Source organism: Ranitomeya variabilis, chromosome 1 (assembly GCF_051348905.1).
Source record: "Ranitomeya variabilis isolate aRanVar5 chromosome 1, aRanVar5.hap1, whole genome shotgun sequence".
Taxonomy (NCBI): Eukaryota; Metazoa; Chordata; class Amphibia; order Anura; family Dendrobatidae; genus Ranitomeya; species Ranitomeya variabilis.
In genome coordinates, this window is record NC_135232.1 from 243,655,641 (window position 1) to 243,677,330 (window position 21,690).

General features: G+C 42.8%; 1 protein-coding gene across 3 annotated transcripts; it reads right to left on the reverse strand.

The window, feature by feature from the left end:
* Positions 1-1,312: 1,312 nt before the first annotated feature.
* Positions 1,313-4,749, reverse strand: LOC143793897 (uncharacterized). 3 transcript variants are annotated; one of them, XM_077280839.1, is made up of 3 exons: positions 3,509-4,749; positions 3,202-3,358; positions 1,313-3,081 (listed from the first exon to the last, which is right to left on the reverse strand). In XM_077280839.1, exon 3 carries the CDS (start codon positions 2,855-2,857, stop codon positions 1,784-1,786), a length of 1,074 nt encoding a protein of 357 aa, XP_077136954.1. In that variant the 5' UTR covers positions 2,858-3,081; positions 3,202-3,358; positions 3,509-4,749; the 3' UTR covers positions 1,313-1,783. The 3 variants fall into 2 exon arrangements, with proteins under 3 accessions (XP_077136954.1, XP_077136955.1, XP_077136953.1); XM_077280838.1 differs by having other exon boundaries at positions 1,313-3,358.
* Between the last annotated feature and the right edge of the window lie 16,941 nt (positions 4,750-21,690).

The window sequence follows — 21,690 nt, forward strand, 5'->3', positions numbered from 1 at the left end:
CGACGGGCACAGCATGGCGACGATGATGTCATAAAGGTTGCCTCGACCAATCAGCGAAGGGCACAGTCTGCCGCGAATTTGCCTCGACCAATCAGCAACGGGCACAGTATCGACGTAGATGTCATAATGGTTGCCATGGCGACGCTGATGTTATAAAGGTTGCCTCGACCAATCAGCGACGGGCACAGTCTGCCGCGAATTGCTGGAATCATCATTGTCCATATACTATACTACGGGGACATGCATATTCTAGAATACCCGATGCGTTAGAATCGGGCCACAATCTAGTAATTATATAATGGTTAAGGAGCAACCCAACATTGAACTGGATGAACCAGTTGCACACCCACTGCCCGATTTCCAGCATCACCCGCTGCGGTCAACTGCAGCAGTTGGTCTCATGCGGGACCAATTTGCTGCCTTTTTTTATTTAGATATTGGACGTGTGTCATGGCAGGACAATGTTGTGTAAATGTCCTGTTGTAATTCGATCTGTACCAGTAATTTTCTACAATGATAATATTTCTCATGAATAAAGTTTACTTTTGGTTGTGTTGACCGTGTCTCCTATCTTTTTCCTCTCCAAACCAAGGCTGCCCTAAAACTGGCAGTATTTGATCTGTATGTAATATCAGTTTTTGTAATCCAAAACCAGGAGTGGGTGATAAAGGCAGAGGTGCTAGTTATTATTTTAATATCATAATTTAACTCTAATTGTTCCACTCCTTGTTTTGGCATACAAATACTGATATAAAACACTGGCCACATACTGCTAGTGTTATGGCAGCCATGTTGCTTTATTGGTAAGTTTGTTGACGTCATTGCGCCCTGATTCTGTTCTGCTGTATCCATTGGACACAAACTGAAGAGACAATGACTGTCACACTATCTATACTCATCAAGTCAGGTGTCAGAAGTAATGAATTCATGATGCACATATTACAGCCTCATGAATTCACTATTTCTGACACCTGTGTAGGTGAGCATAGATATGCAGTGTGTGACCACCATTGTCCCCTCAATTTGTGTGTAATAGATTGTGTATAAAGAAGAGAAAATGGTGGTTATACAAGGCAGTTCTCTACTCAACAGGTCAGGTGTCATAACTAATGAGTTTTTTGACACCTGACTTGTTCAGTAGAGGTCTGCATTGTATTTCCACCAATTTCTCTTCAGACTGCCACACTAGGCACAGACAAAAAGAGATTATGGAGATATACATGTAATATTTTTTGGCCCACCTCATATCTGTATACTAAAGACGCACAAAGCTACATTTTTTTTTTTTTTAACTACTGGAGATATGTGGCCCAAAAAGTAAGTGTGTGGCGAAGTTTCTTGGCGCACGGTGTGTGTTGCCGGCGGCGGAAGACACAATAAACCAAACATAATTGTGGCAAATCAAACTTTTTTTATTTTGTAACAACCAAAAAATGTATTCACTGCGCTGGCTTGGGGTAGAGTGATGTAAACGGGGGGTGTGAAGCACTGAGGCCTGGCTAACCGTGGACGACGCAGAGGTGGCAGAAGAAGGGGCAATGAAACTAGAAGGGTCTGGAAGTTCGGGGATGGGGCTTGACACATGAGAGGCTTGAGACGCACTGGAAGGGTGAGACAAACCTGACATTACAGACACATTGGGAGGTGAAGGGGGAGGAATGCTAAGAGTCCTCTGTTTTTTTTTTTTTGTGTGTTTTTTTTTTGCTTTGCCTGGTTGTGGGAGGTCTTGGTGGGCTCATATGGCGTGGCGGTGGGTGACTTGTCAGGGTCCGGCTGCACCGTGTCAGAGTCCATAGTGCTCGTAGATCGTGCAGCCACGCCAAAGTCCATAGTGCTCATAGAGCGGGCAGCAGTGCCAGAGTCCATAGTGCTCGTAGAGCGTGCAGCCATGCCAGAGTCCATAGTGCTCGTAGAGCGGGCAGCAGTGCCAGAGTCCATAGTGCTCGTAGAGCGTGCAGCCACGCCAGAGTCCATAGTGCTCGTAGAGCGTGCAGCCACACCAGAGTCCATAGTGCTCGTAGAGCGTGCAGCCATGCCAGAGTCCATAGTGCTCGTAGAGCGTGCAGCCATGCCAGAGTCCACAGTGCTCATAGAGCGTGCAGCCACACCAGAGTCCATAGTGCTCGTAGAGCGTGCAGCCACGCCAGAGTCCATAGTGCTCGTAGAGCGTGCAGCCATGCCAAAGTCCATAGCGCATGTAGAGCGGAAGGCCATGCCAGGGTCCTGCTGCATCGTGGTGGTGGCGGTACGGAAGGCCATGCCAGGGTCCTGCTGCATCATGGTGGTGGCGGTCTGGAAGGCCATGCCAGGGTCCTGCTGCATCGTGGTGGTGGCGGTACGGAAGGCCATGCCAGGGTCCTGCTGCATCGTGGTGGTGGTGGAGGATGTCCAAACAGGAGCAGCGGATGTCGTGGTGGTGGCGGTGGGATGTCCAACTGCACTCGGCATGGTGGTGGTGCTGTAGTGGTGTCCGGCTGTGGAAGGAATTGAGGTGGCCGTGCAGTGGGATGCAGCAGAGGTCGGCATTGAGGTCAATCGTGACAGTCACAGCACAGGTGGATATGCCGCCACTGTCTGCTGGAAATACTGACTCTGCTGCATAGCCTGCACGTAAGCAGCAATTGCAGGCCTGCATGACACTCAGCTGGAGATCAGGAGTAAGGTGTTCCGACATGCCCTGCTCAATTTGGTTAAAAAAATGATGTGCTGGCCTCTGGAGGTCGGCTTTCACTTGATCAAGGCTTTTGCTGACCTCCTGGATACGTGCATTCAAGAGGTTATGTGAAACATCCATTCGGTCACCCAAAGCCTTGATTGCTTCGTGTAAAACCGAGCTCAAGTGCAAAAACTCGGGCATGAGTGTCCTGTCCGAAGCCCTCTGCCGCTGTCGGGAGGAGCCCCAAAAAAAGGGGCAGTGGAAGAGGACTGCGAAAGGGGAAGGCCTGATGGACCAGCTCCCTGGTCTCCAGTTAGTGTGGCAGGCCCACTTGCTGCAGCGCTGCTGGATGGCTGGGACGGGGGTCCGTGGCTGTCGGATGAAGGACCGCTCCAGAACCTGGGCCAACAGTAGTGCTGTATGTGCTGTGAAAAAAGGAAAAAGACAATTAATACCAAAAATTAACCAGACGCAAAATCCTGTGGAATATAAAAATACAGATTATGGCAATATAATACAACCAAATGCAAGGGGAAAATACTTACGTTCTCTGGGCAAGGACCGGTCTTAAAAATGCCAGAACGCGATGGTATTTGTATTTTCGGATCCTTGCTCCTGAACCACTGGGAACACGGCTCTCTTGATGCAGGTCATTGTTGAAGCGGTCCTTCATCGAATGCCAACGTGTTTTGACTTTGGACACTGTTTAAAAAAAATTGTGATCAGAAAAAGGACTTTTGGCCGTGCTCACACAACTGTGTGTGATGACAGAAACTCCTGAGAGTTTCTTTCATCACACAGAGTCGAGTGAGCACGGCCAAGGTCTCTGCTGCTTCGCAGTGCAATACTTACCAAATGCATTTCGGACCCGTGTCGGGGCATTGTCCCAGCCATCCCACATCGCTTGGGCCACCTCATTCCATAAGCGCCGGATCGTGACGTTGTTTGAGTGCAGTGGATTCCAGGTGTCCCACAACGGGACTCGCTCCTGGACCAGGGAGATGAGGAGGTCATTCTCAATAAGATCATCCTCCCGTTGCGAAACCTAAAAATTAAAGAAAGTCATTACAGTTTGCTCAATTAACATAAGGAAAAGAAAGAAAAAAGATGCTGAGAAATGGCATGAATAGTAAAGTCAACATACAAAAGGATTCCAGAAGAAAAAAGTAAAGTGGAAAGAAAGGAAGATTCAAGAATATTACACTGAGGACAGTCAGCCTTGTATACGTACCCGCTGCTGTCTTTCCACCGGACCTTGACTCCGCTGCTCCTGCCCTGTCTCAGCCACAGTAGAAGAGCTCTAAAAAAAAGAAAAAATCTAATTGTCACATGTGTAGATGTGACAGTGAATACTTACCAATCTGACGAGGCAAGTACTCACCTCACTGACATGCTCCACTTCCGACTGTTGTGGACGAAACTCCTCACCAGAAGAAGAATCCGAAGAAGACATTCTGATGCATGTAGAAAGAAAGAAATGCAAGAAATTAGGACATGTAGAGACAGAAAATAGAATATAAAGGCATTGGCTAGGATATACTCACATTGTCCTGAGGCTTGTTTGCTCCAAGGTGCGGTGGTCAGTCTGCTCTGCTTGGCTGTCCGCTGTGGGCCGTCTGCTCTGCTTGGCTGTCAACTGTGGTCCGTCTGCTCTGCTTGGCTGTCTGCTGAGAAGTGACCTGCAACTGTCCACACCCTCCCTTTATCACCTTGATGGTGGGGGGTGGCTTATCAGTGTCTAGACATGTTTTTCTCAATTGAAACGCATGCGTTCAAGAACGCAACCAAACGCATGTGCTTGTAAACGCATGCGTTCATATAGACAGCAATGCGTTTTTTTGTCGCAAACCTTGCGCAATCGACCGCATGCGTTTCCAGGCGGCAAATAGACGCCTCTAAAAATTACTACATGTTGCATTTCCGCGCCAAGCCGCAAACGACGAGACGACGCATGCGTCGTCAAACGCGGCAAAACGCGAACCAACAAAAACGCATGCGTCGATAATGTTAAATATAGGAATACACAACGCATGCGGTTATATGTGGTACAAACGCTGCAGCCACAACCGCAAATGTGAAACCAGCCTAATGAGCACTTGCACTCATCACTAGATTTGATCCATATCCAGCAAGTCAGGACGAATTGCAGAAGTCTCGAGAAAACAAGGAACAGCACTAAATACTGTGTATTTGCATAAAAGTTGGCAATAATAGTTTAAAAACGTATGAATTTCTTATAAATTGTATTTCAATAACCATAGAATCGTCAGACGAAAAGGTTTAAACACACTCAAGCAGAAAACTCTGTGAAAACCAAAATCTGGGCCAGTCTTAAAACTTTTGGCTGACTGTACAGCACGAAAACACATATATTACTTACCGGTAATGTGTTTTTATGGAAACCATGACAGCACCAACAAGAGAGGGGATCCGCCCTTCAAGGACAGGAAACCTTCAAGATAAAAAGGGCAGCTCTTCTTTCCACCTCAGTGGATTACAGCATGAGAGGACCTCTGAGTTAGTGTACACACATGTATATACATTTATACAAATTATCCTTAACCACACCTTAAGTGGTAAACTATATACAATAACCCACCAACCAGAAGGTGATGGCTTAGTAACAGGAGGGAATGTAAGTGTGCGGTCATGGGTTCCATAAAAACACATTACCGGTAAGTAATATATGTTTTACTGTCACCCATGACAGCACCGAGAGAATTACAGAGAATTACTCTATCAGGGAGGAACCACAGCCAGAAGAACCCTCTTCCCAAATGTGAGATCAGAAGAGGCAGAAAGATCCAGTCTATAGTTGCTATAAAAGGTGATGACCACGTAGCTGCCTTACAGACCTGTTCTATGGATATGTCTGCTCTTTCAGCCCAAGACGTTGCCATCGCTCTTGTAGAGTGGGCCCTCAGGGACCGGTCTTCCTGCGCCTAGATAGGCCAATCTGATAGATATCTTCCGTTATCCATCTGGATAGGGTACCCTTCGAGATTCCCGCCCCCTCTTCTTAGAATCCTGGAAGGAGATAAATAGAGCGCTATCCTTTCCTCCAAGGTTTTGTTGCCAACAAATCGTGAAGAAGGCATTTCACATCTAGGGTATGGAATTTCTTTTCCCTATTATTCTTTGGTTTAGGACAGAAGGAAGGTAGCGCTATCTCTTGTGACCTCTATGGAACCTAGATACTACTTTAGGCAGATAGGCAAGGTCAGGTTTTAAGACTACTAGATCGTCCATTACCATGGTAAAGGGAGGATCTGCTGATAGGGCCTGTATATTGCTTACTCTCCGTGCTGATGTAAGGGCCACTAAGAGTATAGTTTTTAATGTAACCAGCCCTTTAAGGTATAGGCCAGGGTGAAGTCCCATTTGATCCGATGAAAGGAGTCTACCGCCTGAGGATTTTCTCTTGGGTCCAGGGAGCAGAACCTCTCCACCTTGCTGTTCTGCTGAGTGGTGAAAAGGTCGATTTCCATCCCACATGTCTACCAGATGCCTGAATATTGCCATTTTGAAGGACCATTTGCCCTGGCAGAAGTGGTCTGCGGCTCAAAAAATCTGCTGTTATTTTGTCCTTTCCCCTGATGTGAATTGCAGATAGTGAAAGGATGCTTCTCCACGCAAGGCTGAAAATTCTCTTGGTAACAAATTAGGGAGCTCGACAGTATCCCCCTGATGATTTAGGTATGCTACTGTGACTTGGTTGTCTGACAATATTTTCACATGATGGCCTCGCAGGAATGGAAGGAGACTCTGCAACCCATTCTCTACTGCCAGACGTTCCCACATATTTGAGGAGGCTTCCTTTTCTACTGCCACCCCCTGGGAGTGGCATCTGTGGTAACTACCCTGGTGATGTGAGGAAACCACAGGACCCTCTCCCGATGGGACTTTATCTGCAACCACCAGTGGAGCGACTGTATAACCTCCCGAGGTAGTGTCAGTGTACCCTCCAGAAACCCCTGCAAGATGGCTTTTCAAGATGAACCCCTGCAACTCTTGAGTGCATCTGGGCCCAATTCACTGCTGGGATACATGAGGTCAGGGAGCCCAGAAGGGACATAGCACTTCAGAGGGACATCACTGGATCGTACGGACTGAGCAACTTTTTCTTTTTTTGCTCTGGTAGGCAACACTTGCTGGCAAGAGTCCTAGAAAGATTTCCTTTGTGGTCCCAACCTTGATTTTTCTAGGTTCAAACACCACCCTAAGCTTTCTATGATGGTGACTGTCTGTCACTTGACTGTGGCAGTGAGTGAAAGAACGGCCTACTATCAGGAAGTTGTCCAGGTATGGGATGACCAGTCTGTTTCTTTCCCTTAAGTGGGTCGTAACCTCCGCTATTAACTTCATGAATACACGAGGGGCCACTGCCAGGCAAAAGTGAAGGGCCTTGTACTGGAGGTGCCCCCCCCCCCCCTACTGATACCACCACCCAGATATTTCCGGAACGCTACATGTATTGACACGTGGTAATATAGCATCCTTCAGGTCTAGGACGGCCATATAGCAACCCGGAAATAGCAATTAAATTGCTGATTTTACTGATTTCATCTTGAAGTTTAGAATCAAGAACTTGTTCAGACCCTTCAGGTTGAAAATCATTCTGTATGAGCCATCCGGCTTCTTTATTAGAAACGGGAGAGCAGAAGCCTTCTCCTGCTGGTACATCCTGCAGGTTTTTCTTTAAAAGGTTCAGTATCTCTGACTCTAATGCTATTTGCTCCGAGTCGGACGCTGGTGGGGCCGTCACAACGAACCTGTTCGGGGGATGTCTCCTGGACTCCAGCTTCAACCCTGCCCCCACAAGATTGAGAATCCAAAGACTGGATGATACACATGTGGTCAAAATTGCCCTTTTTATCTTGAAGGTTTCCTGTCCTTGAAGGGCGGATCCCCTCTCTTGTTGGTGCTGTCATGGGTGACAGGAAAATTAGTAAAGCTTTGTTGCCATGAGAGAGCTGTAGGTGTCTCAATAGCAATTTGTTCTGATTATTGAAGTGTTTTCCCCCTTTTTTTTATGCAATTCCTTCTTATAAATATTTGAAGCAGGAATTCTACACTTACAAAAACCATTGCATTTTTTTTTTTTTTTTTTATATATGATTTTCCAGGCTCCTGGTAGAAACACACCAAAAATACTCAGTTAAATACACACATCAGTAAGCATACATTTTCAAAAACATACATCCAGTTCGCTTGAATTGTTAAGCACAGAATATTTTATGCACACAAAAAAAATACATTACAAAAAAATAAATTGGAAAAGAGCATTTATGCTATATGGCATCAGTGACACTGTTGGAATCAGGGTCTCCGCTAATATTTCATACTGTCCTCGATTTGTGTAGAGAATTACACCTGAAGAAGGTAGAACTGTTCCTATAGCTTAAGGCCTCAGAAATTAGTGTTTTTCATATACACCAAACAACAGGTGCGAGCGTCGTCAGGGTTTCGTCATTGCCTGTTTTAACCATTGACGTTTCATCAGTGATTCTCACAAATGGATAAATTACAATATTTTGCAATGTTAAAGGAAATCTGTCAGCAGAATTGTGCTGAGTAACCTACAGACACTGTCAGGTTGATGTCCTTATACTAATTAAAATGATACCTTGGTTGATGAAATCCTTCCTGTGGTTGTTGTTTAATCTTTATTTTCAGTTCTGAGTTAAAGAGATGCTCTTCATGTGGTGCTCTGATTAGGTATTCATGTGTATGGCTTCTGACAGGTCAGTGCTTCAGTAGTGACCTGCGCCCTATTTTTACATACTGAATATTCTACATATTGAAAAAAAAGTCACCTACTGTCCCGCAGGCGCCATCTTGCTAGAGAAAAAAAAAAATTCCGCCTCCAAGATGGCACTGCTGACCCCGGCGCAGTAGCAACAATCAGATCGTTGACAGAATCTTTAAAAGAATTAAATACATAATATAGAGGCGATCATACTGCAGCGCAGACGCCGCCACCTGCAGAAGTAGTTTTTTTTCCCTAAAAAAAAAAAAAAAATTATATATATATATATATATATATATATATATATATATTATTCATTATATAAAATAAGGGCAAATCACTGAGGGATCAGTTAACTGTTAGAAACCATACAGATGAATACGTAATCAGAGCACCACATGAAGACACCCCCCCCCCCCCTGACAGGCCTCCCTGGGACACGGGCATATCGTTAACTCAAAACTGAAAATAAAGATTATACAACAACCACAAGTCGAATTTCATAAACAAAGGTATCAATTTAATCAGTATAACGGGGCTGACCTGACACACTAGGTTACTGTGCACAATCCTGCTTACAGGTTCCCTTTAATCACGGACAGAGCAGGGACTGCACATGGTTGTCATGTAATTTTCACGGACTCAGACTTGTATGCGTGATTTTCATCTTTGACACTGATAAAAGATGGACACGTAACATTTTCATAGATATACATTCCGCAAACACACACGGACATGTGAATTGCCCCATTGACTATAATGAGTACATGTTCTAGCCGTGAAACCTTAGGTAGAAAATGTAAGTGAAAAAGCAGACGTCTGAATGAAGGCTTGTTATGTAGTGTAGTGTAATTATATATATATATATATATATATATATATATATATATATATACACACACACAGTCATGGCCAAAAGTATTCACACCCCTGCAATTCTGTCAGATAATACTCAGTTTCTTCCTGAAAATGATTGCAAACACAAATTCTTTGGTATTATTATCTTCATTTAATTTGTCTTAAATGAAAAAACAAAAAAAGAATTGTCCTAAAGCCAAATTGGATATAATTCCACACCAAACATAAAAAGGGGGTGGACAAAAGTATTGGCACTGTTGGAAAAATCATGTGATGCTTCTCTAATTTGTGTAATTAACGGCACCTGAAACTTACCTGTGGCACCTAACAGGTGTTGGCAATAACTAAATCACGCTTGCAGCCAGTTGACATGGATTAAAGTTGACTCAACCTCTTTCCTGTGTCCTTGTGTGTACCACATTGAGCATGGAGAAAAGAAAGAAGACCAAAGAACTGTCTGAGGACTTGAGAAACCAAATTGTGAGGAAGCATGAGCAATCTCAAGGCTGCAAGTCCATCTCCAAAGACCTGAATGTTCCAGTGTCTACCGTGCGCAGTGTCATCAAGAAGTGTAAAGCCCATGGCACTGTGGCTAACCTCCCTAGATATGGACGGAAAAGAAAAATTGACAAGAGATTTCAACGCAAGATTGTGCGGATGTTGGATAAAGAACCTCGACTAACATCCAAACAAGTTCAAGCTGCCCTGCAGTCTGAGGGTACAACAGTGTCAACCCGTACTATCCGTCGGCGTCTGAATGAAAAGCGACTGTATGGTAGGAGACCCAGGAAGACCCCACTTCTTACCCCGAGACATAAAAAAGCCAGGCTGGAGTTTGCCAAAACTTACCTGAAGAAGCCTAAAACATTTTGGAAGAATGTTCTCTGGTCAGATGAGACAAAAGTAGAGCTTTTTGGGCAAATGCATCAATATAGAGTTTACAGGAGAAATAAAGAGGCATTCAAAGAAAAGAACACGGTCCCTACAGTCAAACATGGCGGAGGTTCCCTGATGTTTTGGGGTTGCTTTGCTGCCTCTGGCACTGGACTGCTTGACCGTGTGCATGGCATTATGAAGTCTGAAGACTACCAACAAATTTTGCAGCATAATGTAGGGCCCAGTGTGAGAAAGCTGGGTCTCCCTCAGAGGTCATGGGTCTTCCAGCTGGACAATGACCCAAAACACACTTCAAAAAGCAGTAGAAAATGGTTTGAGAGAAAGCACTGGAGACTTGTAAGGTGGCCAGCAATGAGTCCAGACCTGAATCCCATAGAACACCTGTGGAGAGATCTAAAAATGGCAGTTTGGAGAAGGCACCCTTCAAATATCAGGGAACTGGAGCAGTTTGCCAAAGAAAAATGGTCTAAAATTCCAGCAGAGCATTGTAAGAAACTCATTGATGGTTACCGGAAGCGGATGGTCGCAGTTATTTTGGCTAAAGATTGTGCAACCAAGTCTTAAGCTGAGGGTGCCAATACTTTTGTCTGGCCCATTTTTGGAGTTATGTGTGAAATGATCAATGTTTTGCTTTTTGATTCATTCTCTTTTGTGTTTTTTCATTTAAGACAAATTAAATGAAGATAATAATACCAAAGAATTTGTGTTTGAAATCATTTTCAGGAAGAAACTGAGTATTATCTGACAGAATTGCAGGGGTGTGAATACTTTTGGCCATGACTGTATATATGTATATATATATATATATATATATATATATATATATATATATATATATATATATATATATATATACACACACACACACACAGTTAGGTCCATATATATTTAGACAGACAACATTTTTCTAATTTTGGTTATAGACATTACCACAATGAACTTTAAACAAAACAATTCCGATGCAGTTGAAGTTCAGGCTTTCAGCTTTCATTTGAGGGTATCCACATTAAAATTGGATGAAGGGTTTAGGAGTTTCAGCTCCTTAACATGTGCCATCCTGTTTTTCAAAGGACCAAAAGTAATTGGACAATTGACTCCAAGGCTATTTCATGGACAGATGTGGGCAATCCCTTCCTTATGTCATTCTCAATTAAGCAGACAAAAGGCCTGGAGTTGATTTGAAGTGTGGTGCTTGCATTTGGAAGGTTTTGCTGTGAAGTAAACATGCGGTCAAAGGAGCTCTCCATGCAGGTGAAACAAGAAATCCTTAAGCTGCGAAAACAGAAAAAACCCATCCGAGAAATTGCCACAATATTAGGAGTGGCAAAATCTACAGTTTGGTACATCCTGAGAAAGAAAAGCACTGGTGAACTCATCAATGCAAAAAGACCTGGGCGCCCACGGAAGACAACAGTGGTGGATGATCGCAGAATAATCTCCATGGTGAAGAGAAACCCCTTCACAACAGCCAACCAAGTGAACAACACTCTCCAGGAGGTAGGCGTATCAATATCCAAATCTACCATAAAGAGAATACTGCATGAAAGTAAATACAGAGGGTTCACTGCACGGTGCAAGCCACTCATAAGCATCAAGAATAAAAAGGCTAGACTGGACTTTGCTAAAAAACATCTAAAAAAGCCAGCATAGTTCTGGAAGAACATTCATTGGACAGATGAAACCAAGATCAACCTCTACCAGAATGATGGAAAGAGAAAAGTATGGCGAAGGCGTGGTACAGCTCATGATCCAAAGCATACATCATCTGTAAAACATGGTGGAGGCAGTGTGATGGCTTGGGCATGCATGGCTGCCAGTGGCACTGGGTCACTAGTGTTTATTGATGATGTGACACAGGACAGAAGCAGCCGAATGAATTCTGAGGTATTCAGAGACATACTGTGTGCTCAGATCCAGCCAAATGCAGCCAGACTGATTGGTCGTCGTTTCATACTACAGATGGACAATGACCCAAAACATAAAGCCAAAGCAACCCAGGAGTTTATTAAAGCAAAGAAGTGGAATATTCTTGAATGGCCAAGTCAGTCACCTGATCTCAACCCAATTGAGCATACATTTCACTTGTTAAAGACTAAACCTCAGACAGAAAGGCCCACAAACAAACAGCAACTGAAAACCACCGCAGTGAAGGCCTGGCAGAGCATCAAAAAGGAGGAAACACAGCGTCTGGTGATGTCCATGAATTCAAGACTTCAGGCAGTCATTGCCAACAAAGGGTTTTCAACTAAGTACTAGAAGTGAACATTTTATTTAAAATTATTTAATCTGTCCAATTACTTTTGGTCCCTTTAAAAACAGGGTAGCACATGTTAAGGAGCTGAAACTCCTAAATCCTTCATCCAATTTTAATGTGGATACCCTCAAATGAAAGCTGAAAGTCTGAACTTCAACTGCATCTGAATTGTTTTGTTTAAAATTCATTGTGGTAATGTTTATAACCAAAATTAGAAAAATGTTGTCTCTGTCCAAATATATATGGACTTATCTGTATATATAAACAGATTTTGTGTGTCCTCAAACTCCTAAATACTTTAACACTACATTGTGTGTGAAAGCATGTAGCTATTTACTACATTGCAACAGACGACAACACAGAAGTCACAGTCAGTACATACCAGACTTTCAGCCTTGCTGTCCATTGCTGTAGGCAAAGGTTTTGGTTCTGTTGACCTCACTTAGTCCAAGCAGCGTTACTGTTCTATGCCGTATTGTGGGGGGCCAGGTATGTAGTCCAATAAACAGAACCATGAATCGACGTTACACTGCATAAAGTAGTGGTCTTGACTTGTGCTGTCAGACTTCAGAGCCAATCAGTGTAAATGACATAGGGTTGAGCTACTTCACAGGTGCACGCTTTGACCCACTGTCTTTGCAGAAGGCAATTTGCCAGATCTAATTTTAACACTGGCTTATGAGGCTTGTAAATATAGGAGATGGGAAATACTGACCAATCTTAAATGGCCAAGGAAAGGAAAGAATTGCACATTCAATTTATATACATAATTTTAATAAAATATTTATATATTTACCCACCATCATACACTTTTCAATGCCTTATTGAAAACAACCTTGGTAGGTTCAGGACACACAAAGCATACAACACCTATACGTCAAATGAAGGGAATTACTCTAAGTAATATCATAATAAGCTGCAGATTGGAGACCTCCCCCTTCACCACTTACAGAAAATGTCTGCTTTATCAGCAGATAACTAGACAGTCGCATTATCAATAATTATTTTTATGCACAGAGGCTGCAAGAGCACAAAGGATAAAATATGTCCATTCCCAAGTTGCAGGGAAAAAGCAGACTGTGATGTTAAACTCAGTGCTGAAATAATACTACTGCTGCATTTACTATTCAGTCAAGCAGATTAAGTGTCTATCTTAAAGATTTTATCATATTTGCCAGAAAAATACAGCGCAGCATGCAGCACCATGTTTTCCCAGCTATGAGCACCATGATGGAATCCTGGCAATCCCCACCACAGTAAGCACCACTGGTGTCCACAAATCCCCTATTGACGACACCACACCAGTAGTCAGGTGTTGTTCTATTGTGACAAAACAAAAAATTTAGATCTGATGCAAACCTGGCCTTATGTATCCATCGGGTACAATGATTTCCAGTCACTCATGAAGTGTCTTAGGCTGGTTTCACATTTGCATTCAGGAGGGCTGCGGATGGCAGCGTACTTCCTCCCTTCTTCCTCCCTGAAACCACGCCAACAAAATGCAACATGTTGCGTTTGGTCCAGCGCCAAAACGGCACATGCGGAGGAATCCACATATAGCGTACGTCCGTGTACAAAATGTTAAAGATAGATACCCAGGGCACCGCAGGTCGCAAGGAGACGTAGGCGTGGTTTCAGGGTGGAGGTACGATGCCATCCACAGCACTCCCGTATGCAAGTCTGAATACAGCCTTAAAGGGAATGTACATGCAGAAAATGGCCTATTGTAGAAATCATTTTTGAGGATTTCCAGAAAGAACAGCAGATATACCAGCAACAATTGACTAATTCAGACCCAACTTGGTACTGACGCATCTAATGAGCGTGTGTAAAGGTCATTGTGAAGAGAGGGGGAGCAGGTCAGATGTGACATCAAACAGAAACACCTGATTAATTAAACAACAGATGATACACTGCCTTTAAAGACTATTGTATGGAGTTTGTCTGAACAAACATAGGACCTCTATTCAGCAGTGAGGGCCTGAAATGTAAATTTAGGGAATGAAGTTTAAATTTACATTGACAGAGCTTTTCATTCTCTATGCTGCAGCAACGTAAATGGGTATTCTATATTGGACATTAACCGTACTAGTACTGCGCATGTCGTGTCTCCCACTTTGAGGACACCACGCTGACAGCGGCATTTAACTATCACTTCCGGCCATTGGGCTGGAAATGACTGCATCGCTGACCCCCATCACCTGATCGGGGGTCAGCGATTCGTCGGCATAACAACCAGAGGACTCCTTGAGACCTCTATGGCTACTGATGCCGGCTTGTTGTGAGCGCCAACCTGTGGTCGGCGCTCATGGCAAGCCTGTAATTCTACTACATAGGGGCGGTCTGAGGATCGCTGCTATGTAGCAGAGCCGATTAGGCTATGCCAGCTTCTAGCCTCCCATGGAGGCTATTGAAGGAAGGCAAAAGTAAAAAAAAGTTTTAAAAAATATGAAAAAAAAAAATATATAGAAAAATTTAAATCACCCCCCTTTCACCCCATTCAAAATAAAAATAAAAAAATCAAACCTACACATATTTGGTATTGCCGCGTTCAGAATCGCCCGATCAATAAAAGAAAAAAAAAAAAAGGATTAACCTGATAGATAAACTGCGTAGCGAGAAAAAAATTAAAAACGCCAGAATTACGTTTTTTTTGTCACCGCAACATTGCATTAAAATGCAATAACGGGCGATCAAAAGGACGTATCTGCACCAGTATGGTATCATTAAAAACGTCAGCTCAGCACGCAAAAAATAAGCCCTCACCCGACCCCAGATCACGAAAAATGGAAACACTACAGGTATCGGAAAATGGCGCTATTTTTTTTTTTTTTAGCAAAGTTTGGAATTTTTTTTTCACCACTTAGATAAAAAAAATAACCTAGAAAGGTTTGGTGTCTATGAAGTCATAATGACCTGGAGTATCAAAATGGCAGGTCAGTTTTAGCATTTAGTGAACCTAGCAAAAACGCCAAACAAAAAACAAGTGTAGGATTGCACTTTTTTTGCAATTTCACCACACTTGGAATTTTTTCCCGTTTTCTAGTACAAGACATGGTAAAACCAATGACGTCGTTCAAAAGTACAACTCGTCCTGCAAAAAAATAAGCCCTCACATGGCCATATTGACGGAAAAATAAAGTTATGGCTCTGGGAAGGAGGGGAGCGAAAAACGAAAACGCAAGAACGAAAAAGGGCTGCGTCTTGAAGGGGTTAAAGGGACAAAATACATTGATCTCCCATGGATATGCCATAAGAGTGTAATACCTCAACAGGGCCCTAAGGCATAATAAGGACAATGAAAAATTGTTCAGAAATCCTATTCATTTTTATAGGAATTCCAAACATCTCTTCGTTGACGGCACTATGCATCAAGGCCCCATTCTTTGGACAGACATGGATCCCATTGGTTGGACCTGCATACTGTGGATTGGCCATTAATATATACAAGATCCTTTAAGGCAGGGGTGGGGAATTTTTTTCTGCGAAGGGCCATTTGGATATTTATACCATCCTTCGGGGGCCGTACAATCTCCGCCCACAAAATACATCCTGACTCTGGCACTGGTTTCAGGACGTAATCTTTCACTGCATGCCCTTCAGTGTTCAGTAGTGAACACTGCATGTGTGTGCTAACAAAGCAAGAAGACAATAATGAGCTGGTTGTAATCAAACGACACCTCCCTGCCCAAGAATGCGGTCCCTGAGAATCTGCTCGGGGGCCTGATAAAAGGTCATCGAGGACCGTAAATGGCCCTGGGACCGGAGATTCCCCACCCCTGCTTTAAGGCTGGTACATTCATGATACTGGTTTTCCCACTTTAGGAAATGTCAATAGTTTTCTTTCATCTTACAAGTGTATCAAAAAATTTTTTCCATGATATCCCCAAACTAGTATTAAATAGAAAAACTAAACGAAAACTAATTTTAACCAATATCTTTATTTCAACATATTTAGGATAAATATATATATACCAACACAACCCCTTAAAAAACCCTTTCCGTATAAGACAGGGTTAACTAACCGGTCACATATGTGTATATGGGCAGAGGGGATGGGGTAACTGTCTAGGGTCTGAACCTGCACGTCCCTATGGTGTCCCCTACCTGACTGCGGAGGTTGGCACCCTCTTGAACGCAAAATGGCGCCCCCGCTCGTCGACGGCTAACCCTTAATGCCCTATGAGTCCCTAGTACACAAACAGCGTTGATACCTCATACCTGCCCACTCCTAGGGCCCAAAAATTACCAATATTGACCAGATATGATATTTTCACCAATACCACAACGATAGATGAAATAACCGTCTCTTATGGCTAAATCAAGAGACTTAAAAACTAAACCATCTACTCTAGGCCTCCTTCACTGGCTATAACGCCCTCACGTGTCCCTACCAACGTTACCCTACCTCACAGCGGAGGTTGGCACCCTCTTGATCGCACTGTGGCGCCCCCGCTCCTCGGCGGCTGTCCCTGGGGTACCCTAAAAAGGTCCCTACAAAAAATTGGACCCGCTACGGGAGTGCCTATGGGGCTGTGCTGGTGGGCTACAATATATACATTAGCTGCACAGTGAATTATAACATGCTGTGTATCAGCTCTGTCATTAACTTACTCACACAAAACAAAAAATGGATACAGTCTTGATTAAACCCTAAAGCCACATATATAATGATGTCTCTATTATTTCAAGATATACACATGGTGAAAAGATCAAAATAATAACGTTTAAAAATCTGTTGCACTTATCTGTGCCCAGGTCTCGCCTCTACGCGTTTCCCCCCCATGATATGGTTCTTCAGGAGGCACATGGGAAAAAAACCGTGTGTGTCCACATCGGTAATGCGCTGTGCCTGGTTGCAGGTGCAGGGATAACACTGGTATAAACATACTTATATACCTCTCACATAACTCCCGCCCACTCAGCGGTGATAAAGGGGTTAAGTCATACCTCTAAATTACGAACTGATACGCTGGTTGTGACGCAGATGTCCAGTAAAAGCCCCCCGCTCCTCTTCCTATGTTGCACATGGCGGCCGCCATTCTTCCACTGACGTTCTCGGCGTGCCCGCACTGCGCATGCGCCGTTTTACAGACCCTAGAGGGCCATTGCATTACTGCAAGTTGCGCAGGCGCTCTAAGAGGAATCCATTTTGTTGTAGACAATTCCTGTATCACCGTCGGTATGTCCGCATTGCGCATGCCCACAAAGCAGCTATATGTTAATCGCTCATTAAGTCCCCTAGGGGCTACTGACTCCATTCTAAATATCCATTGTGTCTCTTTTTGTAAGATGACTCTATCCCAGTCCCCCCTTCTCCCATTTTGCTTCACCACCTCCAGGACACAGAAGGAGAGTGTCCCATTCTCTCCCTGATGAAATTCCCAGATGTGACGTGCTATGGGGGTGTCCCTACAATTTTTGATGTCACCCAGATGTTCCCCGATTCTCCTCCTCAGCTCTCTCTTGGTCTTACCTATATAATTTTTTCCCATGTGCCTCCTGAAGAACCATATCATGGGGGGGAAACGCGTAGAGGCGAGACCTGGGCACAGATAAGTGCAACAGATTTTTAAACGTTATTATTTTGATCTTTTCACCATGTGTATATCTTGAAATAATAGAGACATCATTATATATGTGGCTTTAGGGTTTAATCAAGACTGTATCCATTTTTTGTTTTGTGTGAGTAAGTTAATGACAGAGCTGATACACAGCATGTTATAATTCACTGTGCAGCTAATGTATATATTGTAGCCCACCAGCACAGCCCCATAGGCACTCCCGTAGCGGGTCCAATTTTTTGTAGGGACCTTTTTAGGGTACCCCAGGGACAGCCGCCGAGGAGCGGGGGCGCCACAGTGCGATCAAGAGGGTGCCAACCTCCGCTGTGAGGTAGGGTAACGTTGGTAGGGACACGTGAGGGCGTTATAGCCAGTGAAGGAGGCCTAGAGTAGATGGTTTAGTTTTTAAGTCTCTTGATTTAGCCATAAGAGACGGTTATTTCATCTATCGTTGTGGTATTGGTGAAAATATCATATCTGGTCAATATTGGTAATTTTTGGGCCCTAGGAGTGGGCAGGTATGAGGTATCAACGCTGTTTGTGTACTAGGGACTCATAGGGCATTAAGGGTTAGCCGTCGACGAGCGGGGGCGCCATTTTGCGTTCAAGAGGGTGCCAACCTCCGCAGTCAGGTAGGGGACACCATAGGGACGTGCAGGTTCAGACCCTAGACAGTTACCCCATCCCCTCTGCCCATATACACATATGTGACCGGTTAGTTAACCCTGTCTTATACGGAAAGGGTTTTTTAAGGGGTTGTGTTGGTATATATATATTTATCCTAAATATGTTGAAATAAAGATATTGGTTAAAATTAGTTTTCGTTTAGTTTTTCATCTTACAAGTGTCTACAATGGGAGCATAGAGCCAAGCGACAGATGAAATGCAATGACTGGAGCTTTCAAATTTATAGAAATCAGAGAACCTCATTCGTGCAGCTCGATTCAGTAGGTGCCACAGGGAAGAAGGGAAGGTTTTTTATTTTCCAGAAAAGATTTCTGTATCTCCAAGGAAAAGGGGTGAAATACAAAAGTTTACCCAGAAAAAACCATTTAAATGTTGGAGCCAAACTATGAGAAAGTGCTAAATAATGTAATAGACTACAACTTATTTGCAAATAAAGTGCATTTTTATTAGGAAATAGTATTAGTACATAAATCAATTGGATTAATCACCTAAAACTCACAGTTTACAAAGCATCACATATCACAGAATTAGGCAATTATTAAATGTGTACAATATTCAGAAACATAATGGCGCTGATAAACAGAGGGATAAATTATACATAGAGTCAGTAAGTGGCCGGCGTATACATGAAACCGAGGAATTCCTCATTATGCCACCAGCCCTTTACAAAAAAGCTTCCAATCTATTTAAGTGAAGTATTATTTCTGAATAGGCAATTGTAAAATAAAGATTAAAAACAAGAAATGGTTTATATAGAGGAGCTGCTGAAATGAGTGGACAATTTAGTGGAATGGATCTGAAAACATCAAAATTAAAATCCTTTTTTCAATCATGTTAAACACCACTTATGTTACTGCTGCAAAGAAAGGGGCTTATCACATAGGTCAAAGCCAGAGCTCATGGCGAGGATCAACCTGGCTCACAGGGAACGAGACCGCTACTCTATTGTGGAATAGGTTAATGCACAATCATGTAGAATTGACTTTAAAAAAAAAGTGAAGAGTCTGTTATATTACACATAGGAAAAGGACTTTTGCATGCATTTAATGCCTCTGGTGCACATTCAGGAGCGAGTGCAGCACCAGTTACTTAGGCCCAAGGCTATACGACGTGATAGCAACCATGAAACACTTGTGGTAAATAAGGCTTAGTGTGTACGTGACATTAGTTTGCTCCTTAAAGACGTTGGTTAAGATGTGTAACTTCTGTATTTGCATAAATGTGCACTTCTGAGTTACGCAGCAAGGCACAATAACAAACAGTATACTTAACCATTGATATCAGTGACACCAAGATCTGAAGAAAGATCTGAAGAAACGGAAAAAAAAAAAAAAAGATTTTTGGCATGACAATTGTCTGACACGTAGACCTTAATTTAGTGTTAAAAGCAGCCTCATTGCTACGGTCATTTAATGCAGTAAACCGATATTACCTAGGAATGATCAAACAGGATTGGTTTATAGTTTATTCAACAATGGAAAAATCCTTCATTAAAAACAGGAACAATACTACATTCACATTTATATGTATCTCACCGAACTCTAGAATATATTCACATATAAGGAAAAAAGTTCATTACAATTACAATATATGCACCTTTAGAAAGTTTTCTTTTTATAATAAGAAAGGCAGTGCTTAGAAAAAAAAAGGTGCAAACCACTCAAGTGAGCCAAGGAAATATCATACTGGTACAAACTGGTGACCTGTCAATTCCTGCACATCTGGTCTGCTCATTTCATATCAAATAAAGCATAAAAAGAATAAAGTTACTTTACACAATATCACATGTGCATTATAAAAAGAACAAAAATCCCCTTAGGTATTTAAAAATAAAAATCCAGGCACAAAAACAGATTACACTTGTCACCAATAAAAGTTAAATTCGGCAAGGCAGATTTATCACTGAGTCTTTACTAGGAAGCCGGCACAGAAGGGAGGTAAAAACCGTCTCCGATGCAACCTCCGTATTTATGAAGATCAGTTTAAATGAGCTCTTTAAAGGGCGAAACATGGGTGAGACTAAAGATCAGTTCCATACATGTGAATGGGGTTACATTATGGGATGTGTATGGATTGAACAAACCCCATTTAGATGGAAAAGTCGCTGAAATTTCTGAATTAAAATGTGACAGGTGAAAACATAGCCTTCTCTGGCTCCAATAACTAAGGGCATAACAGTTCTAGCTTAGCCTGACAGCCGCATCACTAATAAATCTGCCCCAATCAAAGGGTTATTAGCTCCGACGTTTATGGCATATGCAAAGGATTTACCATAAATGCCTGGTAAAGTAGGTGGGACCGGCATGCAAGACAAGTTCTTGAGGGAGGTGGAAGCCACATCTCGAATTCTTGTGGATAGGCCATGAATGTCTAAGATGGAAATACCCTTTTAAAGTTATATTAGGTATGTATACAATGAAGCATAAAAGGACAGAAACGTTAGACCCTCTGTTTTATCTGTCATTGTGGCTCAACTTGAAGATCTAACAATGGCAGTTGATAAGGTGAAGATACACCACTAGTCAACGTGCAGACATCCGTATGAGGAAAGAAAGATTTCAGAAGAAGCTATATTTTACAATATTGCATTTTCGGTATAAATTAATATCCTAATGTTTACTCTAGATCCATGGAATGTTGCTCAATATACACCAGTAAGCCTATATCTGGTATGATACATTACAGTTCACATTGCCAGTAGATAAACTAGATGGTAATCCTTACTGCTACACTAGAAGGAAGTGAAAATGACCATAGGGCTATACAGACATTGCACGCTTGGCTAAGCATTCATGAATTTTCAATGGTAGCTGGCCTCAGGCTATACAATAAGATTGAACTAATAAAATCCAACCTGTCTTGTCCATGCTTCCTAAGGCAGCAAACATTAGGAGACTGAATTCCAACACAGACTAACACTCAATGCCTATGACAAGGCTAACTACACATGTATTTCTCTGTAACTGCATCCAGACAGATGTATTTTTTAACAGATATCCAGGTTGGATCCAACACAGGTATTCAG